General features: G+C 48.5%; 1 protein-coding gene across 2 annotated transcripts in view; it reads right to left on the bottom strand.

Moving 5' to 3' along the window:
• DDX4 (DEAD-box helicase 4) overlaps positions 1-22,488 on the bottom strand; it is a 267,888-nt gene that overhangs the window by 150,040 nt on the left and 95,360 nt on the right. For both annotated transcript variants that reach the window (XM_040339469.1, XM_040339474.1), the window contains 2 exons: positions 3,434-3,469; positions 2,473-2,514 (listed from right to left, as the gene is read on the bottom strand). In XM_040339469.1, the coding sequence (XP_040195403.1) occupies positions 2,473-2,514; positions 3,434-3,469 (78 nt within the window). The remainder of the gene's footprint in view (positions 1-2,472; positions 2,515-3,433; positions 3,470-22,488) is intronic.

Below are 22,488 nucleotides of genomic sequence, written 5' to 3'. Positions count from 1 at the left end.
CACTACACTGACACCAGTACACATAGGCACACAAATCCCCCCGGTCACACCCCCCCCCCCCATCACACTGTCACTAAATAGCAGTGATCGTTTACTGATCACTGCATTTAGTGTTAGTGTGACAGGCAGTTAGTGTTAGGTCCAGGGTAGCCCCTTAAAACCCCCCCCCCCCCCCAAATAAAGGTTTTAACCCCTTGATCACCCCCTAGTTAACCTTTTTCTGATCGCTGTATTAGTGTCGCTCGTGCCGCTAGGTAGCTAGTTATTTTTTGAGGTTCGCCTCCATGTTTTTATAGCGTAAGGTACCCCCATACATTTTTTAACGATATAAAAACATGGCAGCGAACCTCAAAAAAGAACTAGCTACCTAGTGGAACGAGCCAAGTTTTTCAGTGGGGGACCCTACAAGAGGTGATTAGGGACCACAAAATCATAGCATAGAGCAGGTGAGTATACCTGGTTTATTATTTTAAATTAAAAAAAAAAAATCAACCTTTAGCTCCCGTTATGTTGTAAGGGGGGCCTCCACGGATCAGACTTGTTATTCCAGTACATCTCGCAGATGCACGCTTTGGACTGAGATAAGAAGAATTTAGAGGCCAAGTCAACACCTCCAACTCCATGTTGGTTCCTCAAACTGTCCTTGAAACAATTTTGCAGTGTGGCAGGGTTCATTATCTGGCTGAAATAGGCCACTGCCATTAGGGAATTGTTTTCATGAAGAGATGTACCTGGCCAGCAACAATGTTTAGGTAGGTGGCACCTGTCCAGTATCATCCACATGAATGACAGGACCCAAGGTTTCCTAACAGAACATTGCCCAAAGCTTCACACGGCCTCTTCCAGCTTGCCTTCTTTCCATAGTGCAACCTGGTGCCATCTCTTCCCCAGGTAAGCAATGCACACCAAGCCATCCACGTGATGTAAAAGAAAATGTGATTCATCAAACCGGGATACCTTCTTCCATTGCTCTGTGGTCCAGTGTTGCTGCTCATGTAAACATTGTAGGCACAACATGTTTACTTTAAGCGGAGTTCCGCCGAAAAAAAAAAAAAAAAAAAAAAAAAAGATATTAAAGTCAGCAGCTACAAATACTGCGGCTGCTTGACATTTTATTATTAGGACACTTACCGGTTCCTGATCGCCTGCGATGTTGGCACCCAAAGCCAATCTCTCCCTCGGCCCTCAGGTGCTGCCACCACCATCTTCAGTAAGGGAATCAGGACGTGAAGCCTTGCGGCTTCTATTCCTGGTTCCCTACTGCGCGACTCGTACTGTACAATCCCACTGGTCCCTCTTGTCTTCTGGGACCTGTGTGTCTTCCAGAAGACAGCAGGGGGGACGGAGTAGGCGCCGGACGTGGTGTAGGTCACCACAGTGATCGATGTCCGGAAGTGGGAGCAAATACCTGTATTACACAAGTATCTGCTCCCCCCTTAAAAGGTGCCAAATGTGACACCAGAGAGGATTCCAAAAAGCGGAAGTTCAATTTTTGGGTGGAACTTTGCTTTAATGCCTAATCTTGTTATTCACTTAACCTGTAATTGGGATAAAGCTATGGCTGAACAGAATATAGCATTAAATAGCCGTTTCATTGGAGGTATTGGAGACATTCTTTGATTTTCACTGACAAGTAGATCCTGCATACAGCCATTATCCATGTATGGCTTTGGCCAAGAAAAAAAAAGGGGGGGGGGGCAGGACATACCCAAATTCACAGCTCCGCTCAAGACTCATCCCTCCTGTACATAGACAATTTGAGTGCCTGCCACTCTAGTTCATCACCCATTCCCATATAAAAAAAAAAAAAAATGCATCTCACTCCACTCTTAGCGCCTCTTGCTGCATTTATTATTTGTCAAAGAGCCTGCATACAACACTGTTTTATGCAGTTACTTTGTTCACAAGAACAGCAATAAGAGCCAAGAGTGGAATGAGGCTGATCCATTTTCATATTTCTAATAAAAGTATAGAGTCGCGATAGGTCAAGGTGATTGTGGAGCATTCATTTCTAGTTTTCTTTAACCAGGTTGGGATCAACTTGTTTTATATAGGTTTAAAAGACACTATATTGCTATCTGAGACAGAAATGTTTCTGTAAAGCTGTACTTAACCATAAATTGGATGTTACAAGTATTTTTAGTTTAAGAATATGATTACCAGACATCTCTTAAATATTTCCACCAACAACCGGATTACTACAGAAAGAATATCACTTACATTTTTCCTCCAGCAACAAAAAAACAATCTGCTGTAATTTATTTTTTGCAAGACTGTATTGTAATCCCGTATTGTTTAATATCACGACCCACTAGTGGTGGAATAAGTTATTACTTATCAGCATGTCGATCACAATTTAAAAAGTGTTGCATGTAAAATAAAAAAACTTTAATTTGTTCCTAAAATTTTCAAACATGAAAGATAAAACTATAAAAAAAAAAAAAAAAAAAAGAGCAAAGTATAAGCAATTACCGTCATTCGTAAATTCTTCACTTTCTTGGTTACCATTAGAATCTGTAAAAGCATAAAAGATAATACAATTGGTGAGCCCCTAAACTAGCACTGTCAGACTTCATGAATATTTCAGTGTAGGTAAAATACTGGGACTTTTTAAACAGGCAACATTTGCAAAAAGGTATACAAAATATTACAAAACATAATTTATATATATAAAAAAAAAAAAAGTTGCCATTGCAAAATCTTGAGGGAAAAAAATTATTTTTATCAACACAGATCAGTTTTAGAAATCTTCACTAAGCAGGATTATGCACCATCTACAGGTGATTGGACACTGCCAAAGAGACCATAATCCCATCAAGGCAGACTGCACCCAGAGGGCCATCAAGATCTCCATCTCCCATGCCAGGGTCCACTGCCCTGAACCCGTAAAGCAACAAACCAGAATACACCTGGAAACCAAACAATGCACAGGGTTCCATAAATGCCAGGTCCAATGCCAACCTGCAATAAAGGCTAGTTCAACATTGTCATCCAGCTCGGGGCCTGGGTACCATTCTTCTAGCTGAAGAAATGGATTAAGATGGTATCCTGGTCCATGTTGAAACCATTGCAAAGAGGTGGAAAACAGTGGCCATCACAGTCAGATACTGACCAAAAAAAAAAAGTCTTCCCTATAGATGAGTTATTACTTGGAGACTTGCCGTCTTTTCTTGCCAATGTCCAATAACCTGTAGGTGGTGCACAGCCCATTTAAGGATTAGGGTATTTAGCTAGTCACTTGGTCTTAGCTTAGTACATTTCTCCAACAAAGTAACTAGGGGCTTATTTTTTTAACTAGCATACCAGACCCCATCTTAATATTTTTCTTAAAAAGGGGTGAATTCCAGATGGTCAGCTTTAAAAGTGGAGTCCCAGGTGGTAAATAAAGGAAGGGAAGCCCTTATTTGAAAATGTTTAAGGCTCGGAACTATACCTTTGCCGAATGTACCAAATCCACCTCGACCTCTGCCTATCGGAGGGAAAAGGATATTCCATTAGTACATACAGTTTTAAACATTTTATGGTCAACCATTTACAAATAAGATCTCTTATGTCATCATAAAAAGCTCCAGGACCTGCTTGCAAATTGGCATAGGCTTCATTTGTAAAAACAGAATGCCAGCAGTACAAAAAAATCATGTTTTATACACATTGAAGAACTATATGAAAAGTTGTTTGTGCCATTTTAATACATATTGCCACTTCCCAACAAAATGACATAGAAGATCCCAGCAAAGTAACAGGAGAATATATTGAATATATCTTTATAGTCACTGGTGAACCGCCATCTAAAATTCTGGTACCTTAAGATAACGAATATGGTAAAATATATATATATATATATATATATATATATATATATATATATATATATATATATATATATATATATATATATATATATATATATATATATATATATATATATATATATTTTTTTTTTTTATTTTATTTTACTGTCTATTTTTTACTATCTACCGGCCTCTGTAGATATTATGTTGGCTTTCCAAGGAAGATGCGATGGCGCCCTCCGTGGAGGTACAGGTATTGGCCAAAACCGGGCACAGCCAACCATGGATGTGCACCAGCTGGGATGCAAAGTAATATAGGAAGAAGTTAGGAAATGCCAAGCCCGCCAAGTGCGCTGGTAACCGTAGTGATTCAAGCGCTACCTTGGGGGAGCCACCATTCCACAGGAAAGTAGTACATATTGTGTCTATATGTTTAAAAATAGGATTTTTGTACTCACCGTAAAATCCTTCTCTGAAGTTCATGGACGGACACAGCTCCAAATAATCTTGACAGTAGGTTATGTTCCGTCTATCAGCAGAGGACTAGGCAGACATGTTAAATGGTTAAAAAAACATGTAATAAAGCAAAGCCAAACAGCACCCCCCAGTGGGCAGGCCCTCTGGTCATAACCCCTCTCTGAAGTCAGCAGCTCAGTTCGTCTAAAAGCAGTACAAACTTAAAAAAAAAAGGAAGGGTGGATGCTGTGTCCGTCCATGAAATTCAGAGAAAGGGATTTAACAGTGAATACAAAAATCCCATTTTCTCTTTCGTTCATGGACACACAGCTCCAAATAATCCTGACAGTAGGGATGTCCCCAAAACGATGGGTGGGCACAGCAAGAAAACCAACTTCCACCCAAAAACAAACAGTGCTCCTCAACGGTGGAGTTCAAACCTTTAACAGGCACCTGCAAAACTTTGCGGCCGAAGCAGGCAGATGCATGTACATCAACCTTGTAAAATTTAGCGAAGGTCTAAACGGACGACCAGGTCGCCGCCTTACACACCTGTGAGACAGATGATTGAGGTCGGAAGGCCCAGGAAGAACCCATCGAGCAACCTCTTTTGGATGAGACGGCCGAGGACACAGGGATGGAAGCACTATGTCCTCATTAAGTAGGGGGGACTTGCAAGGCAAGGCCGCCAATTCAGAAAACCTCCTGACTGATGTAATGGGACACCAGAAAAGCCACCTTCTGAGAGTGTCAAAAGGGGAATCTCTCTGATGTTCTTAAAGCAGGGTTTGACAAATTTGCTTGGAATCTAGGAGCCAGCTAAAAAAGTTAGGAGCCAGAAAACGCACCCCGTCCCGACGAGCTTGCGCGCAGAAGTGAACACATACGTGAGCAGCGCCCCGCATATGTAAACGGTGTTCAAACCACACATGTGAGGTATCGCCGCGATTCGTAGAGCGAGAGCAATAATTTTAGCCCAAGACCTCCTCTAACTCAAAACATGCAACCTGTAAATTTTTTTAAACGTCGCCTATGAAGATTTTAAAAAGTAAAAGTTTGTCGGCATTCCACGAGCGGACGCAATTTAAGCGTGACATGTTGGGTATCAATTTACTTGGCGTAACATCTTTCATAACATTAAAAAAAATGGGGATAACTTTACTGTTGTCTTATTTTTTAATTAAAAAGTGTAATTTTTTTCCAAAAAAGTGCACTTGTAAGACCGCTGCGCAAATACGGCTTGACAGAAAGTATTGCAACGATCGCCATTTTATTCTCTTGGGTGTTGGGATAAAAAATATAACGTTTGGGGGTTCTAATTAGAGGGAAGAAGATGGCAGTGAAAAATTACATTAGAATTGCTGTTTAACTTGTAAAATCAACAGCTCACCACCAGATGGCGCCAGCTCACCAAAAAAAAAAAAAAAAAGTTTTTATTTTTTTTGCCCACCTTCCAAGCCAAGTCGCCAGGACACCATTTCTGGTCGCCATGGCGACCTGGTGACCGGGATTTGTCGAGCCCTGTCTTAAAGGGAGGTTTCTGAAGTGCTGAGAGCACCAGATTCAAATCCCACAGGGGTAGGGGTGGCCGAACTGGAGGGGCCACATGTAAAAAAAAAAAAAAAAAAAACTTGCACAAACGTTCTCACCAGTGGATGAGCCAAGGTATGTTGAAAGAAAAAATAGCCAAAGATGAAATCTGCCCCTTTATGGGGCATAGAGCAAGACTTTGATCCACCCCATGCTCTAAAAACAGCAGGATTCTGGAAACTGAATAAGCCCGTGGGCGCCACTCAATCTCCTCACACAAGGAGATGTAGGCCTTCCACGTGCAATGATAGATCTTCTCAGCATGGTGGAAATTACCAAGTTAGGCAGACCATCGTCCCTCAGTACCTGGCTTTCAACAGCCATGCCGTTAAAGTCAGCGACTGTAAAGCAGGATGAAGAAAAGGACCTTGCGACAGAAGGTCCTGCCGCATTGGCAGTCGCCAAGGGACATCCGCCACCAGGCATACAAGGTCGGTGTACCAAGGGCGCTGAGGCCAATCTGGAGCAATTAGAATCACAGGGATCCGCTCGGTCTCCACTTTGCGAAGCAGACAAGGAAGAAGCTTCAGCGGGGGCATGGCATACATGACCCCACGGAGCTACTAACGCATTTGTCGCATCAGCCCAGGGATCTTTTGTCCTGGCCACAAACCTCAATACCTTCCGATTGAGTCGAGAAGCCAAGAGATCCACGTCTGGCATGCCCCATCTCCAACAAAGTAGCTGAAACACATCTGGGTGTAGTGACCATTCTCTTTGGTCCAACGTCTGTCGACTTAGGCAGTCTGCTTGCCAGTTTTCTACGCCCGGAATGTATATGGCCGACAGGGCCAGCACGCTCTGTTCTGCCCACCGAAGGATGTGAGCGACCTCCAATGCTGCAGGCGCGCTTCTTGTTCCTCCTTGGTGGTTTACATACACCACCGCCGTGGCGTTGTCATACTGGATTCTGACTGATCTCCCTGAAGCCTCAAAGGCTAAGTGGAGAGGCAGTCTGATCGCACAAAGTTCCAACACATTGATCGGTAGACGGGATTCCTCCTGTGTCCATCGACCCTGTGTTGGCAGAACACCCCAGACACCCCCAGCCGGTCATGCTGGAGTCAGTTGTGATCACCATCCAGTGAAAAGGAAGGAACGACTTCCCGGACTGAAGGGCCGGAGACCTCAGCCACCATACCAGGGAAGCTTTGACTAGTTGACTTAGCCGGATTTGACATTCCAGGGACAACGAAGACTTGTCCCATTTAGACATGATTTCCTTCTGTAAGACACGTGTGGAATTAAGCATACGGAACCGCCTCGAAGGAGGCTACCATGAGATTCAGGACTCGCAAGTATAGTGACTACCATCTTTGGGATGTCTACTGGTGCAACGCAGCCCGAAGGGTCTGCAACTTTTCCACAGGGAGAAAATCAAACTCTTGTCCCTGAAGAATCCAGAACCAACCCCAGATATACTAGGCGTTGAGTCGGCCAAAATACTGACTTCTATAGACGCTCTCTCCTCTAATTCTGAGTTTCAAGTGGCCCTCAGAAGAAGATCGTCCAAGTAGCCCACGATAGCAATGCCACGCTGTCTCAACAGGCCAGAATCAGGACAAGCACCTTGGTAAACACCCTCGGTGCCGATGCCAGGCCAAAAGGGAGAGCCATAAATGGATAGTGGTCCTTCCCGACCGCAAAGTGCAGGAACCTATGTCTGGTGCAAATGGGAACATGCAAATTTCCATCATTGATGTCCAAGGACACCAGAAAGTCCCCCGTATGGAGAGCAGCGACAACAGAGCGAACCGACTTCATTCGGAATCTTTGTATCACTACCTTCACAAAGCAATTGAGGGCCTTGAGGTCCAGGAATGAACGAACCCCATCCTTCTTTGGTACTATGAACAGATTTGAGTAAAACCCCTGAAAATGGTTCCTATACTGGGACAGGAATGATCACCCCACGTGCAAACAGAACTTGAACCGCCCCAAACAGGACTATCCGACGAGTTGGGTGAAGCTGGAGGGGAAAAAAAAATCTGTTTGGTGGGTAAGAGAAACTCTTGCACCCTGAGGAAAATTATTCGCAAACCCACCGGTCGGAGAGAAGCGACATCCACCGAGCTGAGAATTCGCAAAGCCGTCCCCCCACCCGAGAGATAGGCGGGGGCAGACCTTTATGCGGATGCAGATTTGTTGGCAGGCTTGCGAAACCAGGGACGCTTCTGTGTCTCAGCAGGTGATTTATCTGCCTGGGATAGTTTGCCTGCCGCACCGGGTGGATGAAAAAATTGCTTGCGCTCGGTGAAAAAAGGCCCTTGCCTATAGTGTGGCCCCTTACTTTTTTTGGATTGTGCTTTTACCTTCTGTGGCATCCTTAATAATGTCATCCATAGATGCTCCAAAAAGTGTCGCCCTTAAAGGGCAAATCCATCAGGGCCTTCTTGGAAGATTGGTCCGCAGACCAACACTTTAGCCAGATCTGAAGGCGCAACACCCCTTTGTGTTCCCACGCGCCGCTTCCACCTTGGCAACAAAGACCTCCAGGATCGCCGACATAGCGTCCACCGATACAGCGGCTGCAGAGGCACCAGTTGCCAAATCAGGTGTTTCAGGGTAGAGGCGTCCGCTTCTGATGCCATGCTGACCCACGCGCCTGACACCCACAGGGACTCAAGGCAAGAAAAATAGGATTTTTGTACTCACCGTAAAATCCACTTCTGAGTTCATGGACGGACACAGCAGTATTGACCATTGACCTTAGACAAGCAGTACAAACAAAGGAGGGGTGGGTGCTGTGTCCGTCCATGAACTCAGAGAAATGGATTTTACGGTGAGTACAAAAATCCTATTTTCTCTTCCGTTCATGAACAGACAAAGCAGCATTGACCTTAGGGACGTCCCCAAGCAGTGTCAAAAAAATTTGAGGGGTGGGGAAAAAACACAGCAAACCAAGCTTCACCCCAAACAAACCAGAGTAAATCTTTCATGAAGTAGACTTCCGTGCTCGTAGCATGGTAGAAATCACCAAGCCCGACAGGCCTCAATCCTTCAACACCTGGCTCAACAGCCACGCCGTCAAAGCCAGCGACTGTAAAAGCAGGGTGAAAGATAGGACCTTGCGACAGAAGGTCTTCTCTCAGGGGTAGACGCCAGGGAACGTCTGCCACCAGATGCACCAGGTCCGCGTACCAGGGACGGTGCAGCCAATCCGGGGCGATCAGGATTGTTGGTATCCCCTCGGCTTCGCAGGCGTGGAAGAAGCTGCAGGGGAGGGAAGGCGTAAATTAGGCGATAGTGACCCCAAGGCGCCACCAGCGCGTCTGACGCACCCACGGGTCCCTCAACCTGGTCACGAATCGCGACACCTTCCGATTGAGACGGGACGCCTGGAGTGGCCCATTTCCGGCACAGAGTCTGAAACACTTCTGGGTGTAGCGACCATTCTCCTTGGTCTAGCCTTTGGCGACAGATATTCGGCTTGCCAATTTAGCATCCCCCGGAATGTACACCGCCGACAGAGCTGGAACGTAGCTGTCGGCCCACCGGAGGATGTGCGCGACTTCCGTCGCTGCAGCCGAGCTTAGTGTGCCCCCCTGACGATTGACGTATGCCACAGCCGTGTCGTTGTCAAACTGGATTCTGATCGGTCGCCTTGCCGACCCAGAGACCACTTGGAGAGACACAACCTGATTGCTCGGAGCTCCAGTATTGATTAGAACGCGGGACTGCTTTTGAGTCCAGCGCCCCTGGGCTGACTGGACACCCCAGACCCCCCCCCAGCCAGAGAGGCTGGCATCCGTCGTGTCCAGTGACACGGCAGAAACGATTTCCCGGTCCGGAGCAGCGGAGATGTCAGCCACCACACTAGGGAGGACTTGGTCAGTCAACTCACCCGAATCTGGAAAATCCAGAGACTAAGGAAGTTTGTTCCAACGTGACAGAATCTCTTTCTGTAACACTCGAGTGTGGAATTGGGCATATGGAACTGCCTCGAAAGAGGCCATCAGACCCAGCCCTCTCATGCAAAAGCGAAGCGACGCCCATTTCTGGGTCGCCAACCGCTGCACCGCAGAGTCTGCAGTTTTTCCGCTGGGAGGAAAACTCTCGCCTCTGAGGAATCCAGGACCAACCCCAGATATTCCAACCGCTGAGACGGTACCAGAACTGACTTCTGGACATTCAATAGCCAACCAAACTCGGAGGGCCCGACAGGTGATAAGACACTGTCCTCTTCTAACTCTGAGCTTGAAGAAGTCCAGGTATCCCACGATAGCGATCCCATGCTGCCGCAGCAGGGCCAGAATAGGGGCGAGCACCTTGGTGAATACCCGTGGTGCCGAAGCCAGGCCGAACGGGAGGGCCACAAATTGGAAGTGGTCCTCCCCGACCGTAAAAAGCAGAAACCTCTGGTGTTTTGCGCATATAGGAATATTCAGGTACGCATCCTTGATGTCCAAGAATGCTAGGAAATGCCCCTGATGGAGCGCTGCTATTACTGAGCGAATCGACTCCATCCTGAAATTTTGTACTATGACAAAGCAATAGAGGGCCTTGAGGTCCAGGATTGGACGGACCCCATCCTTCTTGGGGACTACAAACAGATTGGGAGTAAAACCCCTGAAACCATTCCGTTGAGGGAACAGGCATAATCACTCCCCTGACCAGCAGATCCTTGACAGCCCCTGACCGATCCTTCAGGCGATCCGGAGGTTGGAGGGAAAAATAGGATTTTTTGTACAGCCTCTTTCATTCATGACCAGTGGGTTATGTTCCATGTTTACAGGAGAGGACTAGGCAGAACATGTTAGATACATATACATGTCATTTTAAAAACAGAGCTGAACAGCCCCGGCCAGGGGGCGATCCCTCCGGACATAACCCATCTCCCAGCAGCATGCAGCCTCAGTTCGTAACAAGCGGTACAAACCTAAAAAAGAGAGGTGGGTGCTGTGTCCGTCCATGGACGACAAAGAAAAGGATTTTACGGTGAGTACAAAAAAAAGAGATTTTTAATACAGCTTACCTGTAAAATCTTTTTCTTGGAGTACATCACGGGACACAGAGCGGCATTCATTACTATATGGGTTATATGGAGTACCTTCAGGTGTAGACACTGGCAATCTCAAACAGGAAATGCCCCTCCCTATATAACCCCTTCCCATAGGAGGAGTACCTCAGTTTTGTAGCAAGCAGTATGCCTCCCAAAATGGTCCTCAAAAAAGAGGGGTGGGAGCTCTGTGTCCCGTGATGTACTCCAAGAAAAAGATTTTACAGGTAAGCTGTATTAAAAATCTCTTTTTCTTTATCGTACATCACGGGACACAGAGCGGCATTCATTACTATATGGGATGTCCCAAAGCAATGCTTACAATGAGGGGAGGGAGAACATCTCCAAGACAAAAGGATTTAATTTAGAGATATACTCAAATCATAATAAATCCAACTTAGTTGAGAAAAATAATTTTTAATTTTAAATTTAACTCAAAAAAGAGGAGCCCCCGGAATCCGAGGGTCTCAAACTGCAGCCTGCAGCACTGCCTGCCCGAAGGCAGTATCAGTATTCCTTCTTACGTCCAACTTGTAGAATTTTGTAAACGTGTGGACAGAAGACCAGGTTGCCGCCTTGCAAACTTGAGCCATAGAGATCTGGTGGTGTGCTGCCCAGGAGGCGCCCATGGCTCTAGTAGAATGAGCCTTTAATGATACTGGAGGAGGCAACCCTTTCAAGCCGTAGGCCTGAGTGATTAATTGCTTAATCCACCTAGAAATGGTGGACTTTGCAGCTGCCTGCCCCTTCTTGGGCCCATCCGGTAGAATGAACAGCACATCTGTTTTCCGGATCTTCTTTGTAGCTTTAAGATAGGCCTTCATGGCCCTGACAATATCCAAGGTATGCAGCAACCCTTCCTTTCTGGAAGTAGGTTTAGGGAAGAAGGATGGTAATACCAAATCCTGGTTCAAATGAAAACTGGATATGACCTTCGGTAGGAAGGAAGGATGAGGGCGGAGAACGACCTTGTCCTTATGAAAAACAAGATATGGTTCCTTACAGGATAAGGCCGCTAGCTCCGAAACTCTTCTTGCGGAAACTATGGCAACCAAAAATACTAACTTCCTTGTCAGTAGAACCAAAGGAATTTCAGCCAACGGCTCAAACGGTTGTTTCTGTAAACTTGACAGAACAAGATTTAAATCCCACGGACAAAGCGGGGATTTAACTGGAGGTCTAATACGTAAGACCCCTTGAAGGAAGGTCTTAACCAGCGAGTGGGTGTCCAGCGGCCGCTGAAACCACACTGACAGAGCAGACATCTGTCCTTTGATTGTGCTTAATGCCAATCCTTTATCCACTCCTAGCTGGAGAAAACTTAATACTCTATCGATGGTAAATTTGCGAGAAAGCCATCGCTTGGACTCACACCAGCCTACATAGGCCTTCCAGACCCTGTAATAAATCACCCTAGAGACCGGTTTCCTGGCTCTGATTAGGGTAGAGACTACTTTCTGAGACAGACCTCTACCCCTGAGAATCAGGGATTCAGCTTCCAGGCCGTCAAATTTAGATGCCGTAAGGCAGGGTGGAGGATCGGACCTTGCGATAGCAGGTCTGGCCGTAGAGGAAGAGTCCAAGGGTCTCCCACTACCATCTTTAGGATGAGTGAGTACCATGCCCTTCTGGGCCATGCTGGAGCTACCAGGATGACTGGTATGTGTTCCACCCGGATCCTGCGCAGCAGGCGGGGTAGTAACTGGAGCGGGGGAAACGCATAAAGAAGTTTGAACTGATGCCAAGGGCAAACCAACGCATCGGTTCCGCAGGCCATCGGATCCCTTGAGCGGGATATGAACCTGTCTAGTTTCTTGTTGAGTCTCGATGCCATGATATCCACGTCCGGCACTCCCCATCTTTGGCAGAGTGCTTGAAAGACTTGTGGATGCAGAGACCATTCCCCCGGCCATAGAGTCTGGCGGCTTAAGAAGTCCGCCTGAAAGTTGTCCACTCCTGGAATGAATATTGCCGATATGCAGGGCACATGCGCCTCTGCCCATAGGAGAATCAAGCTCACCTCTCTGAGCGGCTTGACTCCTGGTTCCCCCTTGGTGATTTATGTATGCCACGGCCGTGGCATTGTCTGATTGAATTCTCACCGGGAACCCCTGCAATTTTGACGTCCAAGCCCTGAGGGCTAGTCGAGCAGCTCTGAGCTCCAAGATGTTGATGGGCAACTGCTTCTCTGGCTTTGCCCAAGTACCTTGGCGAGTGCAACCATCCAAAATTGCTCCCCAGCCCGTCAGGCTGGCGTCTGTGGTCACTATCTTCCAAGCCACTGGGCTGAAAGACTTCCCCTTCAGTAGATTCTGAGGGTCTAACCACCAACACAGACTTTGTCGGACTCTTGATAAGAGCGGCAACGGGATATCCAAGGCCTGTGGCCTTCTGCTCCATGCTGACAGGATGGCTGCCTGTAGGATGCGAGTGTGGCTCTGGGCGTATGGTACCGCCTCGAACGTGGCCACCATCTTGCCTAGTAACCTCATACATAGGCGAATAGTCGGTTCTTTCTTGCTTAGAACCAGTAGGATTAATTCCTTGATGGCTTTTACCTTCCTCAGAGGTAGGAACACTCCTTGTTGTTCTGTGTCTAATCTCATGCCGAGATATTCCAACTGCCTTGTGGGCTGGAAAGCTGACTTTTCTCGATTTAGGACCCAGCCGAACCTCTCGAGGTATTGGACCGTGAGGGCCACTGCTCGCTCCAAGCCGGGAGACGAGTGGTCTATGACTAGGAGGTCGTCCAGGTATGCTAGGATCGTGACCCCTTGGATCCTTAGCTTGGCTAGGATCGGAGCTAGGACCTTCGTGAACACCCGGGGGGCCGTAGCCAACCCGAAGGGAAGCGCCACGAATTGGAAGTGACGCGAAGCCACCATGAAGCGTAGATATCTTTGATGTGGCTGATAAATTGGAACATGAAGGTAGGCATCCTTTATGTCTATGGACGCCATGAAGTCGTCCTTCTGGAGTGTGGCAGCTGCTGACCGCACGGATTCCATCCGAAATGAGCGGATCTTTAGATATGCATTTACCATCTTTAGGTCCAAAATTGGCCTGACATCTCCATTGGGGATGATGAATAGGTTGGAGTAGAAACCCAGCCCCTGTTCCAGGACTGGCCGGAATCCGAGGCGGATCGTTTGGAATCCTCGACTCCTGGAAATGAGGAGGAGGAAACCTTTAGGAAATCTAATTTGTAGCCTGTGGCCACGGAAGACCGTACCCACTCGTCGGGAATGCTGGCTTCCCAAATCTCTGAAAAGAATCGCAGCCTTCCCCCCACCTTCGTGGGTGGGGGCGCCCCTTCATAAGGTTGGCTTGGGGGCTGGTTTTGCTGGTTTGCGAAACCACTGCCTTTTGCCTCTAACAGCCTGTCCTTGTGATTTGCTGTTGAAGCCGAAGTTTGCTTTTGCAGGAGGCCGTCGATACTGCTTGGCATTAGAGGGCCCCTGCCCAGGGGAATACTGTCGTTTAAACGCAGGCCCCTGAACCTTCTTCTTAGATGGCAAGAGAGTACTCTTGCCGTTTGAAATGGTCTGAATGTATTTATCTAGGTCTTCTCCGAAGAGTCGTCCTCCATGGAAGGGGAACCCTACCAGGAGCTTCTTGCATGGGGGCTCAGCCTCCCAGCTTTTTAACCATAAGAGTCTTCTCATATGGATAAGGGATAACGATAAACGTGACGCTTGCTGGATAGAATCCTTGATTGCGTCTACCGTAAAACATATGGCCTTAGGGACATCCGAAAATTCTTCTGCCTGCTGGGCAGGAATAAGCTTAAGCATCTGCTTAAATTGATCCGATAATGCTTGAGCGACCCCAATCGCAGCCACAGCTGGCTGTACTACTGCCCCTGCAGTAGTGAAGGAGTTCTTAAGTAGTGCTTCCAAGCGCTTATCAACTGGATCCTTGAACACCTGTATGTTTTCTACAGGGCATGTTAACGATTTGTTAACACATGAGATGGCTGCGTCCACTGCCGGAGTAGCCCATCTTTTGGAAAATTTTTCTTCCATAGGATATAGGACAGAGAACTTCTTAGGTGGTAAGAAGATCTTATCTGGCTTGTTCCAATCTTGGAACAAAACTCCCTCTAATAGAGGATGGATCGGAAACACAGCATTGCTTTGAGGCGCCCTCAGTGAGCCCAAAGCTGAAACCGTCGATACCTGGAGATCTGGTACTGGCAAGTTGAATGCCCTATGGACCAAGTCCGACAATCCTTGAATCCACCAGCTCTCCCTCAGGGAGACTGCCCCAGACTCCTCTGTATCCGGATCTTCGATCCCTGAACCTACTTGGTCCTTGTCCAAGAGGTCGTCCAATTCCCCTGAGGAAAGGACCTCCTCTTCTGAGGGTCCGCGCTCGGGCGACGGAGATCTATTCCGCTTACTGCCCCGCATAGCTGCGGCTATCATTTTACCCATGCTTTTCTGCATCTCTTTTAAAGAGGTGAGTAATACCTCCTCCGTGACCATCTTAGGGTTGGACTGACCCGCGTCAGCTCCAGCCCCAGATCCCGATGGCCCCAAGGCTCCCTGTGGGGAAAGCAGCGGCATAGCATTGTCCGAGACCTCAGACTCTCTGGGGGAATCCCCACCTCTTGTACCCTTGTTTTTTGATGCCATGGTACAATACCGAGGTACACCTGCTACTTATTGGTACCTGGGACTTATACATAGTTAAATGCCCAAACACCTGTTTGGGGGATAAAAAATGCTTCCTCTCCCCTAGATGACACTTTTTTTTTTTTTTTTTTTCAAATCTAGGAAAGAAAAAACATTCTGTCCCCCTGAGTAGTATTGCAAGAAAAACTATGAGATGGAAAAGAAACAGCCTATTCCTAGGCTTGAAAACAGTCTTTCTGAAGACTGCAATATTCTTTCTGGCCACTGTGTGTCCTCGGCGCCCCGTGCTTGCCGTTCTGGTCTTTCCTCCTCAGTTCCAAAGTATTGAATGAGCTATATGGAACAAACAAGGAAGGGCCGCCCCTTCCTTAAGCCACTGACCCGCCCTTCCCCCCCAGCAATCTCAAACAGGAAATGCCCCTCCTGACAGGGGGGGGGTGGGGTTGGGAGGAAGGGACCTCTCTGCTCCAGCAAACTGCAGCCTGCAACCATGAGGAGGTCAGCGTTTTGCCTGCTTTGCAGGCCGTGAGGAGGAAGACTGAATGGAGCATCGCCTGGAGGCTTGCAGGTAAGCACAGCTCTCTGACACACACATATACTTTTATATCACACAGGCCCCACTCAATGCTTTTCCAACACTACAAGGGAGGTCACATCTTATGGGGAATAATACATATAGAGCCATCCTATCTTTATGATATGTGACTAGTTTGCCAGATGCAGTGCATAACTTTAGGCATGTCCCCTGTGACCCCCCAGAAAAAACCTGCTAAGAACCAAGTTCCGCAAGTTTTCCCCTCACTTACCTGCTCCATGCCGCAGGACTTTGCCAAGCAAGAGGCCCAATCTTCCCCCATCTCGGTGGGGATGTCTAGACCTTCAGGCCCTGGGTTCCTATGAAGGATCCACTGTCCTGGGCCCATATAGCACTCTGGCAACAGAAACATTAGGCACCCAAAGGTTTCTAAGTTCTGGGCCCAGGGTCCAGCTCTCTAAAAAGAAAGGCATTATGGGCTATACCCCAAGGGTTTGGGGTCCGGTTACTGACCACTTTAGCGCTGAGGCTTTTTTGGACAGAACCGGTTAGCTCACCTAATCCCAAGGATGTGGAGGCAAGCTAAACCATGACTAACACCTAAGACACTGGCGGAAAAACTGAGGTACTCCTCCTATGGGAGGGGGTTATATAGGGAGGGGCATTTCCTGTTTGAGATTGCCAGTGTCTACACCTGAAGGTACTCCATATAACCCATATAGTAATGAATGCCGCTCTGTGTCCCGTGATGTACGATAAAGAAATCCTATTTTCTCTTGCCGTCCATGGACGGACACAGCCTCTTTCATTCATGACCAGTGGGACGTCCCCAAGCAGTGTCCAAAAAAATGAGGGGTGGGAACAGTATCAGTAAAAAAAAAAAAAAAACACAAGTTCACCCCAAACAGGCAGAGCTCCTCAACGGAGGAGATGCAACTTTAGACAGCCGCCTGTAAAACCTTACGGCCGAAAGAAGCATCTGAGGATGCACTCACATCAACCTTGTAAAATTTTGAGAAAGTGTGAACGGACGACCAAGTCGCCGCTTTACACACCTGTGAGACAGATGCTTGACGTCGGAAAGCCCAGGAGGCACCAATTGCCCTGGTCAAATGTGCCATTACCGGAAACGGGGGCGCCCGCCCCATAAGATCATAAGCCTGTATGACAGTCTGTCTGATCCACTGAGAAATAATGGCAGACGAGACCGCCAGGTCCTTTTGTGGACCAGATACCGAAACAAAAAGTGAGTCAGACCTCCGAAACGGAGCTGTAGCTGACAGGTACACCCGCAGAGCGCGTACCACGTCCAAGGAATGAAGTGCAACCTCCCTAGCATGCACTGGCCCAGGACACAAGGACGGAAGCACAATATCCTCATTAAGGTGAAAAGATGAAACCACCTTTGGAAGAAAGGAAGGTCGCGGGCGCAACACCGTCTTGTCCTTATGGAGGACTAAGTATGGCGACTTGCAGGACAAGGCCGCCAGCATAGAAACCCTTCTGACAGATGTAATGGCCACCAAGAAGGCCACCTTCTGAGAAAGCGTCGAGAGGAATCTCTCTGATGTCCTCGAAGGGAGATTTCTGAAGAACCGAGAGCACCAGATTCAAATCCCATGGGGGAAGAGGTGGTCTAAGAGGGGGAAGTATATGACGAACCCCCTGCACAAAAGTACCCACCAGCGAATGGGCCGCCAAAGGCCGCTCAAAGAATACAGCCAAAAGCTGAAATCTGACCCTTAATGGTGCTTAAGGCAAGCTTTTGAACCACACCACGCTGTAAAAACAGCAGGATTCTGGATACCGAATACGTCCGTGGACGCCAACCCATCTCTTCGCACATAGAGATGTAGGCCTTCCAAGTGCGATGGTTAATCTTCCTAGAGGAAGACTTCCTAGCCCGCAGCATAGTTGGAATGACAGAGGTGGAAAGACCTCGGTCCCTTAGAACCTGGCTTTCAATAGCCATGCTGTTAAAGCCAGCGACTGTAAAGCAGGATGGAGTATAATAGGACCTTGGGACAGAAGGTCCACCCGCACTGGCAGCCGCGAGATCGGCGTACCAAGGACGCCGGGGCCAATCCGGGGCGATTAGAATCATCGGAATCCCCTCGGCCTCCACTCTGCGGAGCAGTCGAGGCAGCAACTTCAGTGGGGGAAAGGCATAGATCAATCGATACTGACCCCACAGGGCTACCAACGTGTCCGACGCTTCCGCCCAGGGATCTCTGGACCTGGCCACGAACCTCGACACCTTGCGGTTGAGACGAGAGGCCAGGAGATCCACATCTGGTGTTCCCCATCTCCTGCAAAGGAGTTGAAACACCTCATGATGCAAGGACCATTCTCCCTGGTCCAGCATCTGGCGACTCAGGTAGTCTGCCTGCCAGTTCTCCACACCTGGGATGTAGACTGCCGACAGAGCCGGCACGATTCTGCCCACTTTAGGATGTGAGCGACCTCAGACGTTGCAGCCGAGCTTCGGGTTCCCCCCTGATGGTTGATATAAGCCACCGCCATGGCGTTGTCCGACTGGATCCTGATCGGGCGGGCCTTGCAACCTCCTTGACCACGAGGAGAGGCATAGCCTGATCACCCAAAGTTCCAAGACATTGATCGGGGCTGACTGGACCCCCCCAGCCCGAGAGGCTGGCGTCCGTCGTAGCCACCATCCACTGGAAGGGGAGAAAAGACTTTCCTGTCCGAAGAGCCAGGGATCTCAACCACCAATTCAGAGAAGCCCTGACCAGATTGCTGACCTGGCCACTTTGACAGGATCTCCCTCTGTAGTACTTGGTTGTGGAACTGGGCGTACGGTACAGCCTCGAACGAGGCAACCATGAGGCCCAGAACTCGCATACAAAACCGGAGAGACGACCATTTGCGGGATGTCAAAACTCTCACAGCAGACTGGAGCGTCTGCAATTTTTCCATGGGTAGGAAGACCCTCGCTTCCGAGGAGTCCAGAATCAACCCCAGATATTCCAAACGCTGAGTCGGAGCCAGGATTGACTTCTGAATGTTTAAGACCCACCCGAACTCTTGGAGGATCTGGCTGGTTATAGACACGTTCTCCCTTAATTCTGAGTCAGAAGCTGCTCTCAGAAGATCGTCTAAGTAGCCCACGATGACAATTTCCGCTGTCTCAGCAAAGCTAGGATCGGCGTTAGCACCTTGATGAAAACTCTTGGTACCGACGCCAGACCAAAAGGGAGGGCCACAAACTGATAGTGATCCTCCCCGATCGCAAAACGCAGAAACCTCTGGTGACTTGCGCAGATTGGGACATGCAAGTATGCGTCCTTGATGTCCAAGGACGCCAGAAAGTCCCCCGGGTGGAGCGCAGCTACCACAGAGCGAATCAAATCCATGCGGAACTTCCTTACTTTCACAAAGACATTCAGATCCTTGAGGTCCAGGATCGGACGGACCCCGTCCTTCTTTCGGGACCACAAACTGATTCGAGTAAAAACCCTAAAACCTCTCGTCTAGCGGGACAGGTAAAATTACTCCGCAACCTATAAGGAAGTTCTGGTCGGATGTTACTGCCTTCATCAGCTCCGTAGCTGAAATTCCTAATATTTGCTATCCTCTTATAAGTTTACTGGGATACATTGATGATGAAGTTCCCCAAAAACGTACAATCCTTAATACGCATAGTGCTATTTCACGCTAAAAAAAACGATTACCATGCACTGGAAATCCCAGTCAACACCAAATATAAAGCTTTGGCTTGCCATTGTCAACCAATCAATACCACTATATAAGTTAACATACAAAGCGAGAGGATGTCCCAAAAAGTTCTCCAAAATATGGGACTCATGGGTTAACTCAGGGAGTACCATACCACCTGCCCCCTAGGGTAAAGCTCTTAATAGGGATACTATACTTCTAGAACTGCCAGTGCCTATGTCCTGACTAGGGTAGATTGTGCTTTGTGAGGATATTTTCTGTATGCTGTTTCACAATGTTTACCTGTATGTATTGTATTGCACTTTGCCTGAAGCGATGTTCGCTAGGATAATACACCTGTATAGTGTTTGTTTTTTTTATTTTTTTATTGTTTATAAATACATAAGTAAACCTTAAAAAAAAAAAAAAAAAATTACTCCGCAACCTAGCAGGTCCCTTACTGCCCCAACAGGGCAACCTGACGAGCTGGTAGGAGGCTTGAGGGAAAGAATCTGTTCGGGGGATAGGAAAGAAACTATTTTGTACCCCGAAGAGACCACCTCGCAGACCCATCGGTCGGAGAGCTGAGAGGTCCACCGAGCTGTTAACCTGTGAAGCCGTCCCCCCACCCATGAGACGGGCGGGGGCAGGCCTTCATGCAGTTGCGGGCTTGGGTGCCGGCTTGTTCAGCTTACGCACCCAGGGGTGTTTCGGTCCCCCAGCTGAGCCCTTGTCGGGCTGCGAGGGTTTACCCGCGGGCCCCGACTGGCGAAAAAAATCGCTTCTGTGTGGGGAAAAAAAGGACCCGGCTTGCAGCAGTGTTCCTTCCCCTTGGAGGACTGAGGGAGGAGAGTGCTCTTCCCTCCTGTGACATCCTTGATAATGTCATCCAGTGAAGACCCAAAAAGCCTCTCACCTTTGAATTGTAAATCTGCCAGGGCTTTCTTAGAGGCCTGGTCCGCAGACCAGCATTTTAGCCAAAGGAGTCGGCGTAAAACCACCGGCGAAACAGAAGCCCTGGATATCAAGGGTGCTGCATCTAGTGAAGCATCACAAACCTAGACAAGGCCCTGGACCAGTTGGTCAGCCAGTCTAATTACCTCGGATGGGAGCTGGTGCTCCTCCGTGGCCTGGCGCAAAATCTTTGCCCACTCAGTAAGTGTCTGAGACACCAGTGTAGTGGCCATAATAGGCCGCAAGGCAGACCCCAGCATGGTAAACATGGAGCGGGTCAGTGCTTCAGATCTTCTATCAGTCTGATCCTTAGGAGTTCCCTCTACAGGGAGAGTGGTCACCTTGTTTAGCCGGGCAACCGCCGGAGGAGAAGTGCACTTCAAGAGGTTCTCCTCAAAGGGGTACCGAACAGCCAGGCGGTGAGGGACTACAAAAGCCTTCTGCGGCTTTTCCCATTCTGCATCAATGAATTTATCAAAGAAGGGCACATAAGGAAAAACCTTAACAGAGGGGTCTGACTTGTGAGAACCAAAAGAGACCGAGCCCTCAGCGGATACCTCAGCTGCACTATCGAGCTTAAGGGAGTCCCTTACAGCATTGATAAGCTCCCTGACAAGCGACTTATCATGCCCTGACCCCAGTTACAGTGTCTTCTTCAGGAAGGTCCTTGTCCACGTCTTCAGATAAAACTGAACCAGGCACCTGAGCGGCACCCAGGTCGTGGTCTGAATCTAAACATTCCCCTGGGGATAGCGGGGGAGGGGGCGCTTTTAACCCCCCCTTACTGCCACACGCCACAAATGTCTCCAGGACTGCTGACCAAGTCTATAGTGAGTGCAGAAGCAGAAGTACCAGCTGCCTCTGCCATGCTGGGGGAAGGAGGACCAGATACTGACTCCATATTTGAGGAAGAAAAGCTCCCAGGGCCCAGTTCAGAATGAACAGAAAAAACACCCACCACTCCTGCTGCGCTGACCGGGTGGGGGTTGCACAGGGAACACACCACACCGGAGAGGAACTGCTCAGCGCCGCTGCCCGTGTCCCACACACCGCTGTGAGGAGAAGCCGCGAGGTAAAGTGTGTGTAGCTGTGGAATGCTGTGAGGAGAGTCAACGCTAGAGGCCGAGGACTCAAGCAAGATGGCCGCCGAGCACCCACGTGGAGCCTGGTGCGGCTACAACAAAATGGCCACCAATGGGATTTTCAATGCAAACTGCAAATCCACTAAAAATGGCTCCAGCGCCGTCAGAAAGGCGGCAAAACACAGCATTTAAAAAGGGTGAAAGGCTGCTCAGCCCCCCAAAAGTCCAGAAAAAAAGGGACCCTCGGCAGTAAAAACACATAGGCCAGGCGCACAGACCCCTCAACCAGGTGTCCCATCCACCCTGACAGCGTGTAGAACAGCAAAGGGAAAAAGGGGAGCAGGGAAGGGAGGATACCCAAACTCTGGGAATGCTCAGCCGTACCACCCCACCTAAGAAGCAGGGACTGTACTTACCCGTCCTGCGACGACTCACTGGCGCATTCCAGACAGGCATACAACCGCAATGGAGGTAGCCGTCAGCCCTGTCCACTGTGAGTGAGAACACTACAGCTCAGTCATGTGCGGACCTCGGAGCAAAGCTCACCGGCCGACCCAGGAGTCATGGGGCATGTCGTGGCAGACCCAGCCTCTTTGCAAAGGTGTGCTCACGCTCGCTGGCCGAACTGAGAAGACTACAAGGATCTATAATATCCAGCCTGTCTCTCAGCCGACAGTTGAAGAAAAAGAAAAACAATAAATCGAAATAAAATCCTTTCCTCGGGCGCTGGGAGCCATACGTCCTCCTTTGCTAGGCAGAACGAAACTGA

The sequence above is a fragment of the Rana temporaria genome, chromosome 1 (genome assembly GCF_905171775.1).
Source record: "Rana temporaria chromosome 1, aRanTem1.1, whole genome shotgun sequence".
NCBI lineage: Eukaryota > Metazoa > Chordata > Amphibia > Anura > Ranidae > Rana > Rana temporaria.
This window is presented reverse-complemented; position numbering and strand designations above follow the sequence as displayed.